Below are 21,289 nucleotides of genomic sequence, written 5' to 3'. Positions count from 1 at the left end.
GGTGTGACATGCATGCACTAATACACCTGCACAGGTGTGACATGCGTGCACTAATACACCTGCACAGGTGCGACATGCATGCACTAATACACCTGCACAGGTGCGACATGCCATCGCATCATTTAAACACACTAACGAGTATTATTAAACCACGTTGGAAAGAAACATTAACACTGTGAAAAGTTGGAATATTTCACAAAAATAATGTGAAAATGTTATTTAAATACTCTTTTGCTCGCATTAATAAGTATTATTGGGCCATTATGTAAAGAAATAAACAAAACTTATGTTAAGTAGACAAGAATTCCTATGTTTCACAAAAATAATTTCAAAATGTTACAAGAAAAATTTGGAATATTTCACAAAAATAATGTGAAAATGTTATTTAAATACTCTTTTGCTCGCATTAATAAGTATTATTGGGCCATGATGTAAAGAAACAAACAAAAAATACTGTGAGAAGTAGACAAGAAAAGTTATATTTCGCAAAAATAATATCAAAATGTTACAAGAAAAAGTTGTAATATTTCACAAAAATATATTTTAATACTTTTTGCTCACACTAATAAGTATTATTGGGCCATGATGTAAAGAAAGAAACAAAAAAATACTGTAAGTAGACAAGAAAAGGTATATTTCACAAAAATAATATCAAAATGTTACAATAAAAAGTTGGAATAGTTCACAAAAATATATTTTAATACTCTTTGCTCGGACTAATAAGTACATGATGTAAAGAAACAAACAAAAATACTGCATGTAGACAAGAAAAGTTATATTTCGCAAAAATAATATCAAAATGTTACAAGAAACAGTTGGAATATTTCACTAAAATAATGTCAAAAACATATTTAAATACTTTTTGCTCACACTAATAAGTATTATTGGGCCATGATGTAAAGAAACAAACTAAAAATACTGCAAGTAGACAAGAAAAGTTATATTTCACAAAAATAATTTCAAAATGTTACAAGAAAACGTTGGAATATTTCACAAAAATATATTTTAATACTTTTTGCTCACACTAATAAGTATTATTGGGTCATAATGTAAAGAAAGAAACAAAAAAATACTGTAAGTAGACAAGAAAAGTTATATTTCACAAAAATAATATCACAATGTTACAAGAAAAAGTTGGAATATTTCACAAAAATTTCAAAAAGATTAAATACTCTTTGCTCGCACTAATAAGTATTATTGGGCCATGATGTAAAGAAACAAACAAAAAAATACTGTAAGTAGACAAGAAAAGTTATATTTCACAAAAATATCAAAATGTTACAAGAAAAAGTTGTAATATTTCACAAAAATATATTTTAATACTTTTTGCTCACACTAATAAGTATTATTGGGCCATGATGTAAAGAAAGAAACAAAAAAATACTGTAAGTAGACAAGAAAAGTTATATTTCACAAAAATAATATCACAATGTTACAAGAAAAAGTTGGAATATTTCACAAAAATTTCAAAAAGATTAAATACTCTTTGCTCGCACTAATAAGTATTATTGGGCCATGATGTAAAGAAACAAACAAAAGATACTGTGAGAAGTAGACAAGAAAAGTTATATTTCGCAAAAATAATATCAACCGTTTGCAAGAAAAAGTTGGAATATTTCACAAAAATAATGTCAAAAACATATTTAAATACTTTTTGCTCGCACTAATAAGTATTATTGGGCCATGATGTAAAGAAACAAACAAAAAATACTGCAAGTAGACAAGAAAAGTTATATTTCACAAAAATGATTTCAAAATGCTACAAGAAAAAGTTGGAATATTTCACAAAAAATAATGTCAAAATTATATTTAAATACTCCTTGCTCGCACTAATAAGTATTATTGGGCCATGATGTAAAGAAACAATCAAAACATACTGTGAGAAGTAGACAAAAAGTTATATCTCACAAATATCAAAATGTTACAAGAAAAAGTTGGAATATTTCACAAAAATAATGTCAAAATTATATTTAAATACTCTTTGCTCGCACTAATAAGTATTATTGGGCCATGATGTAAAGAAACAATCAAAACATACTGTGAGAAGTAGACAAAAAGTTATATTTCACAAAAATAATATCAAAATGTTACAAGAAAAAGTTGGAATATTTCACAAAAATGTCAAAATTATATTTAAATACTCTTTGCTAGCACTAATAAGTATTATTGGGCCATGATGTAAAGAAACAAACAACAAATACTGTGAGAAGTAGACAAAAAGTTATATCTCACAAAAATAATATCAAAATGTTACAAGAAAAAGTTTGAATATTTCACAAAAATAATGTCAAAATTATATTTAAATACTCTTTGCTCGCACTAATAAGTATTATTGGGCCATGATGTAAAGAAACAAACAAAAAATACTGCAAGTAGACAAGAAAAGTTATATTTCACAAAAATAATATCAAAATGTTACAAGAAAAAGTTAGAATATTTCACAAAAATAATGTCAAAATTATATTTAAATACTCTTTGCTCGCACTAATAAGTATTATTGGGCCATGATGTAAAGAAACAAACAAAAAATACTATGAGAAGTAGACAAGAAAAGTTATATTTCGCAAAAATAATATCAAAAGTGTTACAAGAAAAAGTTGTAATATTTCACAAAAATATATTTTAATACTTTTTGCTCGCACTAATAAGTATTATTGGGCCATGATGTAAAGAATCAAACAAAAAATACTGTGAGAAGTAGACAAGAAAAGTTATATTTCACAAAAATAATTTCAAAATGTTACAAGAAAAAGTTGGAATATTTCACAAAAATAATGTCAAAATTATATTTAAATACTCCTTGCTCGCACTAATAAGTATTATTGGGCCATGATGTAAAGAAACAAACAAAAATACTGTGAGAAGTAGACAAGAAAAGTTATATTTCGCAAAAATAATATCAAAATGTTACAAGAAAAAGTTGAAATATTTCACAAAAATAATGTCAAAATTATATTTAAATACTCTTTGCTCGCACTAATAAGTATTATTGGGCCATGATGTAAAGAAACAAACAAAAAGTACTGTGAGAAGTAGACAAGAAAAGTTATATTTCGCAAAAATAATATCAACATTTTGCAAGAAAAAGTTGGAATATTTCACAAAAATAATGTCAAAAACATATTTGAATACTTTTTGCTCGCACTAATAAGTATTATTGGGCCATGATGTAAAGAAACAAACAAAAAATACTGTGAGAAGTAGACAAGAAAAGTTATATTTCACAAAAATAATTTCAAAATGTTACAAGAAAAAGTTGGAATATTTCACAAAAAAAATGTCAAAAACATATTTAAATACTCCTTGCTCGCACTAATAAGTATTATTGGGCCATGATGTAAAGAAACAAACAAAAAATACTGTGAGAAGTAGACAAGAAAAGTTATATTTCGCAAAAATAATATCAAAATGTTACAAGAAAAAGTTGGAATATTTCACAAAAATATAAAAATATTACAAGAAAAAGTTGGAATATTTCACAAAAATAATATCAAAATATCACAAGAAAAAGTTGGAGAATTTCACAAAAATATCAAAATGTTACAATTATTAAGATGAACTCAATATATGAATATTATCACCACTTCATTCTTGTAATATGAAAACATCTGACTTTTATCGTAATATCACAACTTTCTTCCAGAGATTACCGTTATAATACTATTATAAAACTGCTGTAAAGTTACAGTTTCAAATTGTAATTATGGTAAAACTTTGCCAAACACTCGTTTTGTCTTTATCTTTCAAAAAAAAAAAAAAAAAAACTAACACCTTTACAAATGAAAACACTCAAATGGGCCAATATTTGATAAGACAATTAATCGAACAACGAATGAAAATGAAGACTAACCTGTTGGTTAGTATTACCCTATTCGAATAAAATAATGGAAAACCCCTGATTGATGACAACACAGACTGCAGTTAGCTTGCTTAAATGCCAACATGAAAACAAGAGACATTAACGTCTTTACCCCCAATCTAACCATGTACAAACACATTACTGTAAACAAGGAAGGTACAGTATTCACATTGAACATAAAGTGATGATATAAACTCCACAGTGTCCAGTTGAAGCAGGAAGCGACTCGCGTGACGTCACATTAACAGGAAGTTTACAAAGTAAAATGTAAGAAGGCAAACATATATGAAACACACCATCAAAAATAATATTGCTCCTATGAAGCCAGAGCAATATTTCATGTTTCTTCTGCTGAGAAAGTATATTTATTTGAGTTATTCATGATAAAAGGATCATTTGGTCTCAAAACAATGTCGACAATATCGTACACCACAATAACATTTTTAAGAAGCCTAAACAATTGTTGTTTTCTTCTGCCAATGAAAGTAAGTGGTGAAGATGTGCACTAAGTATTGTAGCAGGTGGTTGAGGGTTGTAAACATCCCCGACTGGAAGCTGTCTCACGGCCCAGCTTTCAGTCGGATGTTTGCTACCCGCGAACACCTCCAGCCTCGCTCTGTCTGCCAAGGACGAAGAGCAGCCGTCACCTTTGGAAGAGCAGCAGCCGAAACGGGGGCCGAGTACGTGTAAACATCCTACACTCAGCTGGCATGCAGTGCACACGCGCTGAGAGAAGGTTGTTTACGTGCGCTGGCATCGCCACAAAGTCAACGCCATCATGTGACCAGTTTTTCGGAGTAAAAACGTACAAAACAGCAACATCACAATGACCTTCATGGGCAAGGCACTGCACTCACTGAAGTGGCCACCAGATGGCAGCACAGCACTAAGTATAATATCCTTCATTGTCTGTGAGGAGGAACAAAAGCTTCAAAATGGATTACTAGCATGTGACAACATGCGTTAGTTAATGGACATTTTTGTTTTACTATTACTTGTTGTATTATTGGTTCATATAGAATTGGACAGGTGTGATGAACACACACGGAATATGACTGCTCTCTTTCACTGTGAAAGATAAATATTAACGATTGAGTACAAATATAAACTAGGGTCGTCCTGATACCAATATGTATTTTGATACTTTTCTAAATAAAAGGAGAACACAAAAAATGTCATTATTGTCTTTATTTGAAGAAAAAAATGTTAGTGTACATGAAACATATGTTTATTATTGTCATTTAGTCCTTCAATAAAATAGTCAACTTGTCTTTTAGTAGTAAGTAAACAAACAAAGACTCCTAATTAGTCGTATGCAGTAACATATTGTGTCATTTATACACCTGTTATTTTGTACACATTATGAGGGACAAACTGTAAAAATGTATTAATCTACTTGTTCATTTACCGTATTTTCCGCACTATTAGCCGCACCTAAAAACCACAAATTTACTCAAAAGCTGACAGTGCGGCTTTTAACCCGGTGCGCTTTATATATGGATTAATATTACGATTCATTTTCATAAAGTTTCGATCTCGCAACTTCGGTAAACAGCCGCCATCTTTTTTCCCGGTAGAACAGGAAGCGCTTCTTCTTCTACGCAAGCAACCGCCAAGGTAAGCACCCGCCCCCATAGAACAGGAAGCGCTTCTTCTTCTACTGTAAGCAACCACCCGCCCGCGTAGAAGAAGAAAAAGAGCGCGGATATCACCGTACGTTTCATTTCCTTTGTGTGTTTACATCTGTAAAGACCACAAAATGGCTCCTACTAAGCGTCAGGGATCCGGTTCATGAAAAGACGCAATCTCTCCATCCGCACACGGATTACTATTTCACAGCAACTGATATTCCTGTGAACCGCACTGTGGATACAACGGGAGCACGTACGGTGAATATTCGCACCACAGGGAATGAGAAGTCATCCTTCACTGTGGTTCTAGCTTGCCATGCTAATGGCCAGAAACTTCCACCCATGGTGATATTCAAAAGGAAGACCTTGCCAAAAGAGACCTTTCCAGCCGGCGTCATCATAAAAGCTAACTCGAAGGGATGGATGAAGAAAAGATGAGCGAGTGGTTAAGGTAAGTTTTAAGTTTACGCGAAGAGGCCGGGTGGCTTTTTTCACGCAGCTCCGTCCATGTTGATATACGACTCCATGCGCGCCCACATCACGTTGGTTTTTAATATATTATTAAAGTTTGACTGACCTATCTGACTGTTTTTTTGACATTCCTTTAGCGCAGTTAGATGCGGCTTACAACACCGGGCGGCTTATAGGTGGACAAAGTTTTGAAATATGCCGTTCATTGAAGGCGCGGCTTTTAACCCAGGGCGCCTTATGGTGCGGAAAATACGGTACTGTTAATATCTGCTTATTTTCTCTTTTAACATGTTCTATCTACACTTCTGTTAAAATGTAATAATCACTTATTCTTCTCTTCTTTCATACTTGACATTAGTTTTGGATGATACCACACATATAGATATCGATTTGATACCAAGTAGTTACAGGATCATACATTGGTCATATTCAAAGTCCTCATGTGTCCAGGGATGTATTTACTGACTTTATAAACATAATATAATTTTTTTTTAAAAAGGAAAAAAGTTTTTGTGATGATAAAAAACATCGACGTAATCATAGTAGTATCGACTAGATACGCTCTTGTACTTGGTATCATTACAGTGGATGTCAGGTGTAGATCCACCCATGGCCATACTTGCCAACCCTCCCGAATTTTTCGGGAGACTCCCGAAATTCAGCGCCTTTCCCGAAAACCTCCCGGGACAAATATTCTCCCGAAAATCTCCCGATTTTCAGCCGGAGCTGGAGGCCACGCCCCCTCCAGCTCCATGCGGACCTGAGTGAGGACAGCCTTTTTTCATGACAGGGCTGTCAAGAACTAAATCATCCAGACTAGAGATACATTGTATTATTATGTTTATTTTACCTAAAAATAAATATATTTAATAATTAAAATTTAAAAAAACTAAATACATTTTTACCATATTTTGCTAAAACAGAGCCAGTGCCATCATCAAGGACAGCACCCACCCTGGCTCTGACCTGTTCCACCTGCTGCCCTCTGGGAAGCGCTACAGGTGCATTAAAACCAAAACAAACAGGCTAAAGAACAGCTTCTTCCCCAGGGCCATAACCATCCTGAACGGACTGCCCCATTGTCCCTCATCATAACTGCCTTCTCTTCGGTGCAATAACCCATTCCACCAACCACCCTGTTTTTGTTTTGGTTTTTTTCATGTATATATTCATTTCACACCATATTCATTGCACTTCTACATTTTTTATATTTTTATACATTTGCACTTTGTTTTTCTAGCATGCACACATCGCACTGTATGGAATGGCCTCAATCTCGTTACCTTGCGTAATGACAATAAAGCTGATTCTGAAAAACATCAAAATTAATTGTATTTTTTCGTGACTCCTTATTACATCCAGAGGTGGGTAGAGTAGCCAGAAATTGTACTCAAGTAAGAGTACTGTTACTTTAGAGATTTATTACTCAAGTAAAAGTAAGGAGTAGTCACCCAAATATTTACTTGAGTAAAAGTAAAAAGTATGTTGTGAAAAAACTACTCAAGTACTGAGTAACTGATGAGTAACATACACACACACATCATATATATATATATACATATATATATATATATATGTATATATATATATATATATATATATATACAGTATATAATTTATATGTATTTATTTTGCTGTTTTTGTTTACATGTTAAAGGTGTTTTAATGAATATACATGCATGTTTAACATATAGATTCCTTTCTTTCATGAAGACTAGAATATAAGTTGGTGTATTACCTGATTCTGATGACTTGCATTGATTGGAATCAGACAGTAGTGATGATAGCGTCAACATTTTCAAATGGAGGAGAAAAACAAGTTCCTCCTGTCTAATACCACATGAAAGTGGTTGGTTTTTAGCATCTTATTTGTCCAGCTTCCATATTCGTTTTTATACACTTTACAAGAAATACATTGGCGGCAAACTCCGTAGCTTGCTAGCTTGTTTGCGCTGGCTTTCGGAGACTCTTATTTTGAAAGCGCAGGCGCGATGGAGCGGCACTTTTATTGTGAAGACAGGAACTGTGCAGTCAGTCTTTAGGCTTTTGACGGGATGTACGGTTGAAATAAAAAATTGTCTTTTTTCCTTCACAGTTTTGATTGATTGATTTGAACTTTTATCAGTAGATTGCACAGTACAGTACATATTCCGTACAATTGACCACTAAATGGTAACACCCCAATAAGTTTTTCAACTTGTTTAAGTCAGGTCATGTGACCACCTGGCTCTGTTTGATTGGTCCAACGTCACCAGTGACTGCATCTGATTGGTGGAACGGAGTGAACGTCACCAGTGACTGTATTTGGTGAAACGCAGGCACTATGAAGGTCTGTCTGACAGACCAAAACAAACAAAGCGTGCATTAACAGATCGATAAAAATTAGTAGCGAGTAGCGAGCTTAATGTAGATAAAAGTAGCGGAGTTAAAGTAGCGTTTCTTCTCTATAAATATACTCAAGTAAAAGTAAAAGTATGTTGCATTAAAACTACTCTTAGAAGTACAATTTATCCCAAAAGTTACTCAAGTAGATGTAACGGAGTAAATGTAGCGCGTTACTACCCACCTCTGATTACATCCAGCCATAGAATTATACATTAAAATAAACATATTTGAAATATTTGATTTTAAATTATCATAATAATTCATTTAAAATGACCATATTTAATTATTAAAATAATTGCTTGTTTATCAACAACTTTAGCATTTTATTCATTACATTTTGAAACTCTCAGAAGCCAAGTTATGTTATATTCCTTAATATTTATTTATGCGAGTTTGAAGTATCAATTATCTAAATACAGTTTTGTTTGCATATTTTCAGGATATATATATATATATATATATATATATATATAATATGTATGAAGAACTTGACTTGGTGAATTCTAGCTGTCAATATACTCCTCCCCTCTTAACCACGCCCCCAACCACGCCCCTCCCTACCCCCGACCACACCCCCACCCCCACCTCCCGAAATCGGAGGTCTCAAGGTTGGCAAGTATGCCCATGGCGTTTGTTTACATTGTGACGCCGGTGAGCTATTGTATCCTCCTGAAACATGTTTAGCTATTCCTCGTCCTCCAGTGATAATGCTACTTAAAAGTAAAGTTAAAGTACCACTGATTATCACACACACACTAGGTGTGGCGAAATTACTCTCTGCATTTGACCCATCACCCTTGATCACCCCCTGGGAGGTGAGGGGAGCAGTGGGCAGCAGCGGTGGCCGCGCCCGGGAATCATTTTTGGTGATTTAACCCCCAATTCCAACCCTTAATGCTGAGTGCCAAGCAGGGAGGTAATGGGTCCCATTTTTATAGTCTTTGGTATGACTCGGCCGGGGTTTGAACTCACAACCTACCGATCTCAGGGCAGACACTCTAACCACTAGGCCACTGAGTTGGTAAGAAACTTACTTTATTTGTCGCCATGGAGGCCAGGATTAGTGATTTAGAAGTAGCTAAAACACTGAGGATGGATGTTAGCCATGTCTTAAAGCAGTGGTCCCCAACAACCGGTCCGTGGATCGATTGGTACCGGGCTGCATAAGAAAGGTAAAAAAAAATCAATATATATCAATACAGTCTGCAGGGATACAGTCCATAAGCACACATGATTGCATTTTTTTATGACAAAAAAACAACAACTCCCCCCCGGTCCGTGGGACACATTTTCGAGCGTTGACCGGTCCGCAGTTACAAAAAGGTTGGGGACCACTAACTTAAAGCAGCTCTTCCTGAGGGTGTTTCAGTGTTATAACTTCACCTTTATCTTTACTTTTTACACCAAAATGTGTCCATTCTCCCTTAACTGTCTTCACACTGTGTCTGCTTGTAAGTACTCTGTGTGTGTGCGCTGCCGAACATGCTCCTCTGCTAGTAAAACTAGCAAAGTCACCACGTGACGACATGCCTGGGCACCGGTACTTTTCAAACAGAGTATAGTACCATTTTTGATTCGTTAGTACCGCATACTTGCCAACCTTGAGACCTCCGATTTCGGGGGGTGGGGGGGAGGGGGGTGGGGGTGGGCGTGGCTAAAAGGGGAGGGGTATATTTACAGCTAGAATTCACCAAGTCAAGTATTTCTTATATATGTATATATATATATATATATATATATATATATATATATATATATATACATATATAAAGAAATACTTGACGTTCAGTGAATTCTAGATATATATATATATGTATATTTATTTTATTATATATATATATATATATATATATATATATATATATATATATATATATATATATATATAAAATATATATATATATATATATATATATATATATATATATAAAATATATATATATATATATAAAATAAATACTTGAATTTCAGTGTTCATTTATTTACACATATACACACACATAACACTCATCTACTCATTGTTGAGTTAAGGGTTGAATTGTCCATCCTTGTTCTATTCTCTGTCACTATTTTTCTAACCCTCTCTGATGATGCATTGCTGTGTGGCACGCACAAAAGTGCTTTCATCAAATGCACTAGATGGCAGTATTGTCCTGTTTAAGAGTGTCACAACATTGCTGTTTACGGCAGACGAACTGCTTTACGGTATACAAAAAAGTGACTGCTGCTGTTGTGTGTTGTTGCCGCACTGGGAGGACGTTAATGAAACTGCCTAACAATAAACCCACATAAGAAACCAAGAACTCGCCCTCCATCATTCTACAGTTATAACGTGATTGGGCAGGTACGCTTTTTTATATTGTGGAGGAGCTGAGTCCGCCTGAATTTCGGGAGAAAATTTGTCCCGGGAGGTTTTCGGGAGAGGCGCTGAATTTCGGGAGTCTCCCGGAAAATCCGGGAGGGTTGGCAAGTATGTAGTACCGTGATACTATAATAGTACCGGTATACTGTACAATCCTAATACAAACCAAAACTTAATTTGTGCAACGCTAATAAATTGTGGAGCAAAAAGATGACGTGAACATGACCAATTAGTTCCTTGTTTGGCTTTGTGTGATTGTCACTTTGGGACAGCAGTGGCTGGGCATAAAATAGCCAATTATAAATAAAGAGAGTTTCTGCGGGTCATTAAATGGATTTTGCTAAAAAAAAAAAATTAAAAGAAGGTGTTACTCTGCAGCATCGCGTGGACATCGGGGGCGGTACCTCTGGATTGGCAGACCGGGGTGGTGGTTCCTCTCTTTAAGAAGGGGAACCGGAGGGTGTGTTCTAACTATGGTGGGATCACACTCCTCAGCCTTCCCGGTAAGGTCTATTCAGGTGTACTGGAGAGGAGGCTACGCCGGATAGTCGAACCTCGGATTCAGGAGGAACAGTGTGGTTTTGGTCCTGGTCGTGGAACTGTGGACCAGCTCTATACTCTGGGCAGGGTCCTTGAGGGTGCATGGGAGTTTGCCCAACCAGTCTACATGTGTTTTGTGGACTTGGAGAAGGCATTCGACCGTGTCCCTCGGGAAGTCCTGTGGGTAGTGCTCGGAGAGTATGGGGTATCGGACTGTCTGATTGTGGCGGTCCGCTCCCTGTATGATCAGTGTCAGAGCTTGGTCCGCATTGCCGGCAGTAAGTCGGACACGTTTCCAGTGAGGGTTGGACTCCGCCAAGGCTGTCCTTTGTCACCCATTCTGTTCTGAACTTTTATGGACAGAATTTCTAGGCGCAGTCAAGGCGTTGAGGGGATCCGGTTTGGTGGCTGCAGGATTAGGTCTCTGCTTTTTGCAGATGATGTGGTCCTGATGGCTTCATCTGGCCAGGATCTTCAGCTCTCACTGGATCGGTTCGCAGCCGAGTGTGAAGCGACTGGGATGAGAATCAGCGCCTCCAAGTCCGAGTCCATGGTTCTCGCCCGGAAAAGGGTGGAGTGCCATCTCCGGGTTGGGGAGGAGATCTTGCCCCAAGTGGAGGAGTTCAAGTACCTCGGAGTCTTGTTCACGAGTGAGGGAAGAGTGGATCGTGAGATCGACAGGCGGATCGGTGCGGCGTCTTCAGTAATGCGGACGCTGTATCGATCCGTTGTGGTGAAGAAGGAGCTGAGCCGGAAGGCAAAGCTCTCAATTTACCGGTCGATCTATGTTCCCATCCTCACCTATGGTCATGAGCTTTGGGTTATGACCGAAAGGACAAGATCACGGGTACAAGCGGCCCAAATGAGTTTCCTCCGCCGGGTGGCGGATCTCTCCCTTAGAGATAGGGTGAGAAGCTCTGTCATCCGGGGGGAGCTCAAAGTAAAGCCGCTGCTCCTCCACATCGAGAGGAGCCAGATGAGGTGGTTCGGGCATCTGGTCAGGATGCCACCCGAACGCCTCCCTAGGGAGGTGTTTAGGGCACGTCCGACCGGTAGGAGGCCGCGGGGAAGACCCAGGACCCGTTGGGAAGACTATGTCTCCCGGCTGGCCTGGGTACGCCTTGGGGTCCCACAGGAAGAGCTGGACGAAGTGGCTGGGGAGAGGGAAGTCTGGGCTTCCCTGCTTAGGCTGCTGCCCTCGGATAAGCGGAAGAAGATGGATGGATGGATGGTGTTACATGATAATAAAAATGATGTCCAGAGGCATTTAAAAAATGTCATACAATTGCAGTTGGCAACAGAAAAGACAACAAAGCAAACCGGTTTTTCCAATTGGGGACTTTGAGATGTTTGATATTTATTGTCCATGTTATATTGATGTTGAACCTATTTAGGATACTTTTTTGAATAAGAAAAGTAAAACATTGTACAGTAGTGAAAAAACAAGGTGACTTTATTTGAAAAGGGTCCTTGCATTGTTATTATAATCGTATCAATTGTAAACTAACTATTCCACATTATTATTGTCAAACGCTTATAATTTTGTCTACTGGGACAATTGTGTGCTTTGGATGATGTCGCTCTGCAGTGGGACATGGGCAAGAAACTTGTTTTAAGTTGCATGAAATTAGATTTGCAAACCCTCATGAAGATTGACCCGATACAGTAAGTAGTACTTGGAGCAATGTTCTCGTAATTTCTCATGTGCTAAAACTCCCCGTAGCCGCACCAGCATCACACATGTCCCAAACCTGACATAACAACTTAAATGTCTTATTATATTCAATGACAGCATCAAGACTATTTCTAATTATTTTAGCCAACTATTTGGGCGTGACACTACTTATTTTTTAAGTGATTTGGCGCACTTGTAATGAAAATAACAAAAATATCTGTTTTTTTATGACCTATGTATGAGTATTGTATGTCTGGTGGGGGTCCTACTTTGGAAATAACTTGTACCCCTTTTAGACATACTTGCCAACCTTGAGACCTCCGATTTCGGGAGGTGGGGGTGGGACGGGGGCGTGGCTAAAAGGGAAGGAGTATATTTACAGCTAGAATTCACCAAGTCAAGTATTTCATATATATATATATATATATATATATATATATATATATATATATATAATTTATTTTATTATATACCGTATTTTCCGCACTATTAGCCGCACCTAAAAACCACAAATTTACTCAAAAGCTGACAGTGCGGCTTATAACCCGGTGCGCTTTATATATGGATTAATATTAAGATTCATTTTCATAAAGTTTCGGTCTCGCAACTACGGTAAACAGCCGCCATCTTTTTTCCCCGTAGAAGAGGAAGTGCTTCTTCTTCTACGCAAGCAACCGCCAAGGTAAGCACCCGCCCCCATAGAACAGGAAGCGCTTCTTCTTCTACTGTAAGCAACCACCCGCCCGCGTAGAAGAAGAAGAAGCGCGCGGATATTACGTTTCATTTCCTTTGTGTGTTTACATCTGTAAAGACCACAAAATGGCTCCTACTAAGCGACAGGTTTCCGGTTCATGAAAAGACGCAATCTCTCCATCCGCACACAGACTACTATTTCACAGCAACTGCCTAAAGACTTTCAAGAAAAGCTGGCTACTTTCCGTGCATATTGTAAAAACAAGATAGCTGAAAAAAAGATCCGGCCAGAGAACATTATCAACATGGACGAGGTTCCACTGACTTTTGATATTCCTGTGAACCGCACTGTGGATACAACGGGAGCACGTACGGTGAATATTCGCACCACAGGGAATGAGAAGTCATCCTTCACTGTGGTTCTAGCTTGCCATGCTAATGGCCAGAAACTTCCACCCATGGTGATATTCAAAAGGAAGACCTTGCCAAAAGAGACCTTTCCAGCCGGCGTCATCATAAAAGCTAACTCGAAGGGATGGATGGATGAAGAAAAGATGAGCGAGTGGTTAAGGGAAGTTTACGCGAAGAGGCCGGGTGGCTTTTTTCACGCAGCTCCGTCCATGTTGATATACGACTCCATGCGCGCCCACATCACGCTGGTTTTTAATATATTATTAAAGTTTGACTGACCTATCTGACTGTTTTTTTGACATTCCTTTAGCGCAGTTAGATGCGGCTTACAACACGGGGCGGCTTATAGGTGGACAAAGTTTTGAAATATGCCGTTCATTGAAGGCGCGGCTTATAACCCAGGGCGCCTTATGGTGCGGAAAATACGGTATATATATATATATATAAAATAAATACTTGAATTTCAGTGTTCATTTATTTACACATATACACACACAACACTCATCTACTCATTGTTGAGTTAAAGGTTGAATTGTCCATCCTTGTTCTATTCTCTGTCACTATTTTTCTAACCATGCTGAACACCCTCTCTGATGATACATTGATGTGAGACACGCACAAAAGTGCTTTCATCAAATGCACTAGATGGCAGTATTGTCCTGTTTAAGAGTGTCACAACATTGCTGTTTACGGCAGACGAACTGCTTTACTGTTTACAAAAAAGTGACTGCTGTTGTTGTGTGTTGTTGCCACGCTGGGAGGACGTTAATGAAACTGCCTAACAATAAACCCACATAGGAAAACAAGAACTCGCCCTCCATCATTCTATAGTTATAACGTGATTGGGCAGGTACGCTTTTTTATATTGTGGAGGACCTGAGTCCGCCTGAATTTCGGGAGAAAATTTGTCCCGGGAGGTTTTCGGGAGAGGCGCTGAATTTCGGGAGTCTCCCGGAAAATTTAGTTCCCTTTAAAACATTCACATGTTGCACAATGAGATGTAAGCATGGGATAAAGAGTACATTCCTATAATTTTGTCTGTAAAATATATCTTTTTATGAGCATTTCTGTAATCTAGTAACATCATACTTGTGTTTTGTCCACCATACAAGTGCACTCAATGTCCTTTTCTACCTAAAAAGTGTGTACTTGCATTCCCAAAGTACTCAAATATATTTATTCCATCTAGGGCAATATTAATCATAGTCGATAAATGACAATGACTTTTACTTTCTAATAAAAACTAATAGTCAATAAAGGCAATGGAGGTATATAATATATAAATATTTGTATCACTTTGCTTGCAGGGAAACAACTATTTGTGCTTTGCATATGTTGCATTTCTTCCAACAATGAAAGATGAATAAATATTTTGTCACCTGAGTCACTGAATATTGTGTATTATTCATGACATTAGAATCCTTTAAGGAGGCGAATAGTCTCCTTGCGCTGCAACTGTTGGATCACGTCATACTCCTGCGTGCCAGCATGAGGTCCAGTTCTCAGCCTTTTGTTCCTCAGGACTTCAAAATAATGGTTCCAGTTTCCATCTCGGTCTGCTCCGAACCCAAAAACACTCACCTGGAAAACAAAAACCTACTTTAAAATATGAATGATTTGATGTTTGGGCAAAGATTCAAAGTCAAATTCAGTTGTATTTTTTCTAATAGAAGTAGAATTCGCATAAAAAAATACTGACAGCTCTATTTAGCACATCTTTGTTCCACTTCAAATTGGCTAAATACCAAACCCAAAAGCAGTGAAGTTGTCAGGTTGTGTAAATGGTAAATGAAAAGAGAATACAACAAATCCTTTTCAACTTATATTCAATTGAATAGACTGCAAAGACAAGATATTTCATGTTCACACTGAGAAATGTTCTTATTTTTTGCAAATATTAGCTCATTTGGAATTTGAGGTTGCACAAATTGCAAAAAAAAAAACAGAAAGTTGAGGAATGCTCATCTAAGACTTAGGTCTGGGGTCGGCAACCTTTACCAGTCAAAGAGCCATTTTGACCAGTTTCACAAATTATAGTAAACAATGGGAGCCGCAAAATTTTTTTGAAATTTTAAATGAAATAACACTACATACAAAGTTGTTGTTTTTTGCTTTGTGCTATGTACAGGTAAAAGCCAGTAAATTAGAATATTTTGAAAAACTTGATTTATTTCAGTAATTGCATTCAAAAGGTGTAACTTGTACATTATATTTATTCATTGCACACAGACTGATGCATTCAAATGTTTATTTCATTTCATTTTGATGATTTGAAGTGGCAACAAATGAAAATCCAAAATTCCGTGTGTCACAAAATTAGAATATTACTTAAGGCTAATACAAAAAAGGGATTTTAGAAATGTTGGCCAACTGAAAAGTATGAAAATGAAAAATATGAGCATGTACAATACACAATACTTGGTTGGAGCTCCTTTTGCCTCAATTACTGCGTTAATGCGGCGTGGCATGGAGTCGATGAGTTTCTGGCACTGCTCAGGTGTTATGAGAGCCCAGGTTGCTCTGATAGTGGCCTTCAACTCTTCTGCGTTTTTGGGTCTGGCATTCTGCATCTTCCTTTTCACAATACCCCACAGATTTTCTATGGGGCTAAGGTCAGGGGAGTTGGCGGGCCAATTTAGAACAGAAATACCATGGTCCGTAAACCAGGCACGGGTAGATTTTGCGCTGTGTGCAGGCGCCAAGTCCTGTTGGAACTTGAAATCTCCATCTCCATAGAGCAGGTCAGCAGCAGGAAGCATGAAGTGCTCTAAAACTTGCTGGTAGACGGCTGCGTTGACCCTGGATCTCAGGAAACAGAGTGGACCGACACCAGCAGATGACATGGCACCCCAAACCATCACTGATGGTGGAAACTTTACACTAGACTTCAGGCAACGTGGATCCTGTGCCTCTCCTGTCTTCCTCCAGACTCTGGGACCTCGATTTCCAAAGGAAATGCAAAATTTGCTTTCGTCAGAGAACATGACTTTGGACCACTCAGCAGCAGTCCAGCTCTTTTTTTCCTTAGCCCAGGTGAGACGCTTTTCGCGCTGTTTCTTGGTCAACAGTGGCTTGACACGAGGTATGCGGCAGTGGAAACCCATGTCTTTCAAGCGTCTCTTGGTGGTGGATCTTGAAGCACTGACTCCAGCAGCTGTCCACTCCTTCTGAATCTCCCCCACATTTTTGAATGGGTTTTTTTTCACAATCTTGACCAGGGCGCGGTGATCCCGATCGCTTGTACACTTTCTGACCACAGTTTTTCCTTCCCTTTGCCTCTCCATTAATGTGTTTGGACACAGAGCTCTGAGAACAGCCAGCCTCTTCAGCAATAACCTTTTGTGTCTTTCCCTCCTTGTGCAATGTGTCGATGGTTGCCTTTTGGACAGCTGTCAAATCTGAAGTCTTCCCCATGTTTGTGTAGGCTTCAGAACTGGACTGAGAGACCATTTAAAGCCCTTTGCAGGTGTTTTGAGTTAATCAGCTGATTAGTTTGTGGCACCAGGTGTCTTCAAAATTTAACCCTTACACAATATTCTAATTTTGTGACACACAGAATTTTGGATTTTCATTTGTTGCCACTTCAAATCATCAAAATTAAATGAAATAAACATTTGAATGCATCAGTCTGTGTGCAATGAATAAATATAATGTACAAGTTACACCTTTTGAATGCAATTACTGAAATAAATCAAGTTTTTCAAAATATTCTAATTTACTGGCTTTTACCTATATATTATGTTAAATGTTGGGCTGGCACGCTGTTAATACAGATTGTAGAGGGCGCCAAATGTTGTACCATCATGGCACGCCCTTATTATAGCTGTAAGGGTGAAAATCGGTGAATATTAATCCCGGGAGTTTTCTGCGACCGGTAGGAGGCCACGAGGAAGACCCAGGACACGTTGGGAAGACTATGTCTCCCGGCTGGCCTGGGAACGCCTCGGGATCCCCCGGGAGGAGCTGGACGAAGTGGCTGGGGAGAGGGAAGTCTGGGCTTCCCTGCTAAGGCTGCTGCCCCCGCGATCCGACCTCGGATAAGCGGAAGAAGATGGATGGATGGATGGCGCAGATCATTTTCAGGTGTTTGTGGGCCAAATAAAATGATCAGATCTGGCCCCCGGGCCTTGAGTTTGACACCTGTGTTCTATGCTAATCTTGTGTTTTTGCTTCATCTTGCTGACAAACGACACAAACCTATAGTGTCGGCTTTTTGATCCTTCTACGCTCCTCCTGGTTCCGTGCCTCCTTCCACTTCGCCGAGTGAGGAAACACAAAACCGAGTTTGTGGTCAGGCGTGAAACTAAGACAAAGCAGCAGTTTTGAGTTTCATTTGTTTTGGCGGCACTTTGAGTCAGGACATTAAGACAGGGTTCCTGGTTCAATCTCCACCTTCTACCGACCTCGTCACGTCCGTTGAGTCCTTGAGCAAGACACTTCACCTTTGCTCCTGATGGGTGGTGGTTAGGGCCTTGCATGGCCATCAGTGTGTGAATGTGTGTGTGAATGGGTGAATGTGGAAATAGTGTCTAAGCGCTTTGAGGTAGAAAAGCGCTCTGCAAGTATAACCCATTTACCATTACTCCTTCATTTTTTTATTCGATTTAAACCGTTCCATCCATCCATATTCTTCCGCTTATCCGAGGTGGGGTCGCGGTGGCAGCAGCCTAAGCAGGGAAGCCCAGACTTCCCTCTCCCCAGCCACTTCATCTAGCTCCTCCCAGGGGATCCCGAGGCATTCCCAGACCAGACGGGGGAGACATAGTCTCATACCTGCCAACTTTTGAAATCAGAAAAACCTAGTAGCCAGGGGCCAGGGGCCGCAGGCCCCCCGGTAGGTCCAGGACAAAGTCCTGGTGGGGGGTTCGACGCAAAATGATTATTAGCATTCAGACAGGTTAAAATGTTGCTAAAACCATCACTTTTCTATCAGTCACAGTGACTTTTCAAAACAAAAATATTACATCATATGGGTTGATTGACATGTTTATTCTGTAAGCTAACTTCAATAGTTTGAAATTATTTTGACAGTTAATGCCAGTTATCCTGTCAACCTTTCACAAGACTTCAATTTGTTAATTGAAAGTATAAACACTTTTTACAGTAAACAAATGGTAAAACAGTACTAAACAATTCCATTAAAAAAAAAATTGGTGTCATTATTAACTTTCTGTCCAAGCTTGTATAATCTACTGCCTTGTTCAATTGTAAAAAATATTCTGTGCCTAAAATTCACATTTCTATCACAATTATCATACTGTAAACATGGTAAGCTAACTTCATTAAAATTAATAGTCCTGTCAATAGCATGGAATTACAATTCAAATGTAGTTTTTTTGTAAGCCTTTCATAAGAATTCACAATATGAAAAATTAATGAAAATTAATTGAAGCCATCAGACACTTGAAAAGTGGCACATCACATCTCTAATGTAATCATTTGAACTTTTCAACAGAAATAGCACTGCAAAAATATTAAGGACATACTTCTGTATTTTGGTAGTTATGCTGTCAACATTTAACAAGATTTCTTCAACTTGGACTTGAAAGCATAAATAGTATAAACACTTTTAACAGTATAACAGTACTAAACAATTCCAATAGATAACATTGGTGTCATTACCTTTTTGTGGCTAAAATCCGAAAAACGTTGAAAGTTTTCCACTTGTATCGCTAGCAGCGGCATTAGACTTGTGTTTTTTTGTCCCAACGTGGTCTTTTACATCGCTAATTCCTCCGTGTCCGATCGAAACTCTTGTCTGCACAAGGTGCAATTCGCGTAGTTTTCACCCTTTTTGGAACGGATAATTATTCCCGGATAGGATTTTGATAATTCTTCACGGAATGACTGCAGTTTTCTTTTCGGTTTAAGACTCGTTTGCGATTTTTCTCCGGCTGATTCCATGATCGTTCGCTCGTTTGGAAACAATGGCCTCGTGCTTGGCAGCGGTGCTATAAATAGCCTCGCGCATGGCATTCGGAATGGCTCGATAGGAAGTTACGGGAAGCAGTGTCGATTGTCATTGTTGTTACGCGATTTCGTGAATAAAACTTAAAAAATATATATATATTTTAATTAATGAAAAACCGTATTTTTTTATCACTGCAACCGTAACCCGGAATAGGTTGATGAAAACCGTACTAATTACGGGAAAACCGGAGTAGTTGGCAGGTATGTAGTCTTCCCAACGTGTCCTGGGTCTTCCCTTTGGCCTCCTGCCGGTCGAACGTGCCCTAAACACCTCCCTAGGGAGGCGTTCAGGTGGCATCCTGACCAGATGCCCGAACCACCTCATCTGGCTCCTCTCCATCAACTTCAAAATATTGAGCTTGTTCAGGAATTGTGTGCCCTCCAACAATTTTTTTTTTTTTAAATCCCGGATTTCCTAGAACTTCCCGTTTTAGGGACATTTTCCCCATTCAAAATGAATTATCCATTTGTAAAACTTCCACAATTCCCACATTTTTCAACCGATTCAAAACCATTCTACCTTCAATTCATCCTGGAAATTCAAACAACCATTTTTCCAGGTTCAACACATTTCCAGGAATTCCCGTTTTTTTCCTCACCTTATTTCCAACCTTTTTTAGTGAGATGACTCCTTTCACATTTTTCAACCCATTTCAACCGTTCCACTGTCAAAATATTTCTTTGTTGGTTTAAAGGGGAACATTATCACCAGACCTATGTAAGCGTCAATATATACCTTGATGTTGCAGAAAAAAGACCGTATATTTTTTTAACCGATTTCTGAACTCTAAATGGGTGAATTTTGGCGAATTAAACGCCTTTCTAATATTCGCTCTCGGAGCGATGACGTCACAACATTTCTCAAACACCGAGTCAAATCAGCTCTGTTATTTTCCGTTTTTTCGACTGTTTTCCGTACCTTGGAGACATCATGCCTCGTCGGTGTGTTGTCGGAGGGTGTAACAACACCAACAGGGACGGATTCAAGTTGCACCAGTGGCCCAAAGATGCCAAAGTGGCAAGAAATTGGACGTTTGTTCCGCACACTTCACCCACGAAAGCTATGCTACGACAGAGATGGCAAGAATGTGTGGATATCCTGCGACACTCAAAGCAGATGCATTTCCAACCATAAAGTCAAAGAAATCTGCCGCCAGACCCCCATTGAATCTGCCGGAGTGTGTGAGCAATTCAGGGACAAAGGACCTCGCTAGCACGGCAAGCAATGGCGGCAGTTTGTTCCCGCAGACGAGCGAGCTAAACCCCCTATCGACCCTAGCTTCCCTGGCCTG

General features: G+C 38.4%; 1 protein-coding gene across 1 annotated transcript in view; it reads right to left on the bottom strand.

Moving 5' to 3' along the window:
- Window positions 1-14,795: 14,795 nt before the first annotated feature.
- Window positions 14,796-21,289, bottom strand: part of LOC133620788 (CMP-N-acetylneuraminate-beta-galactosamide-alpha-2,3-sialyltransferase 1-like) — a 30,007-nt gene continuing 23,513 nt past the window's right edge. Inside the window, exon 7 of the mRNA XM_061982344.2 lies at window positions 14,796-15,608. Within this exon, the coding sequence (XP_061838328.2) occupies window positions 15,441-15,608 (168 nt within the window). The 3' untranslated portion in view covers window positions 14,796-15,440. The remainder of the gene's footprint in view (window positions 15,609-21,289) is intronic.

Source organism: Nerophis lumbriciformis, linkage group LG21 (assembly GCF_033978685.3).
Source record: "Nerophis lumbriciformis linkage group LG21, RoL_Nlum_v2.1, whole genome shotgun sequence".
NCBI classification, from domain to species: Eukaryota; Metazoa; Chordata; class Actinopteri; order Syngnathiformes; family Syngnathidae; genus Nerophis; species Nerophis lumbriciformis.
Note: the sequence above shows the minus strand (reverse complement) of the source record. Positions and strands in the feature narration are given on the sequence as shown.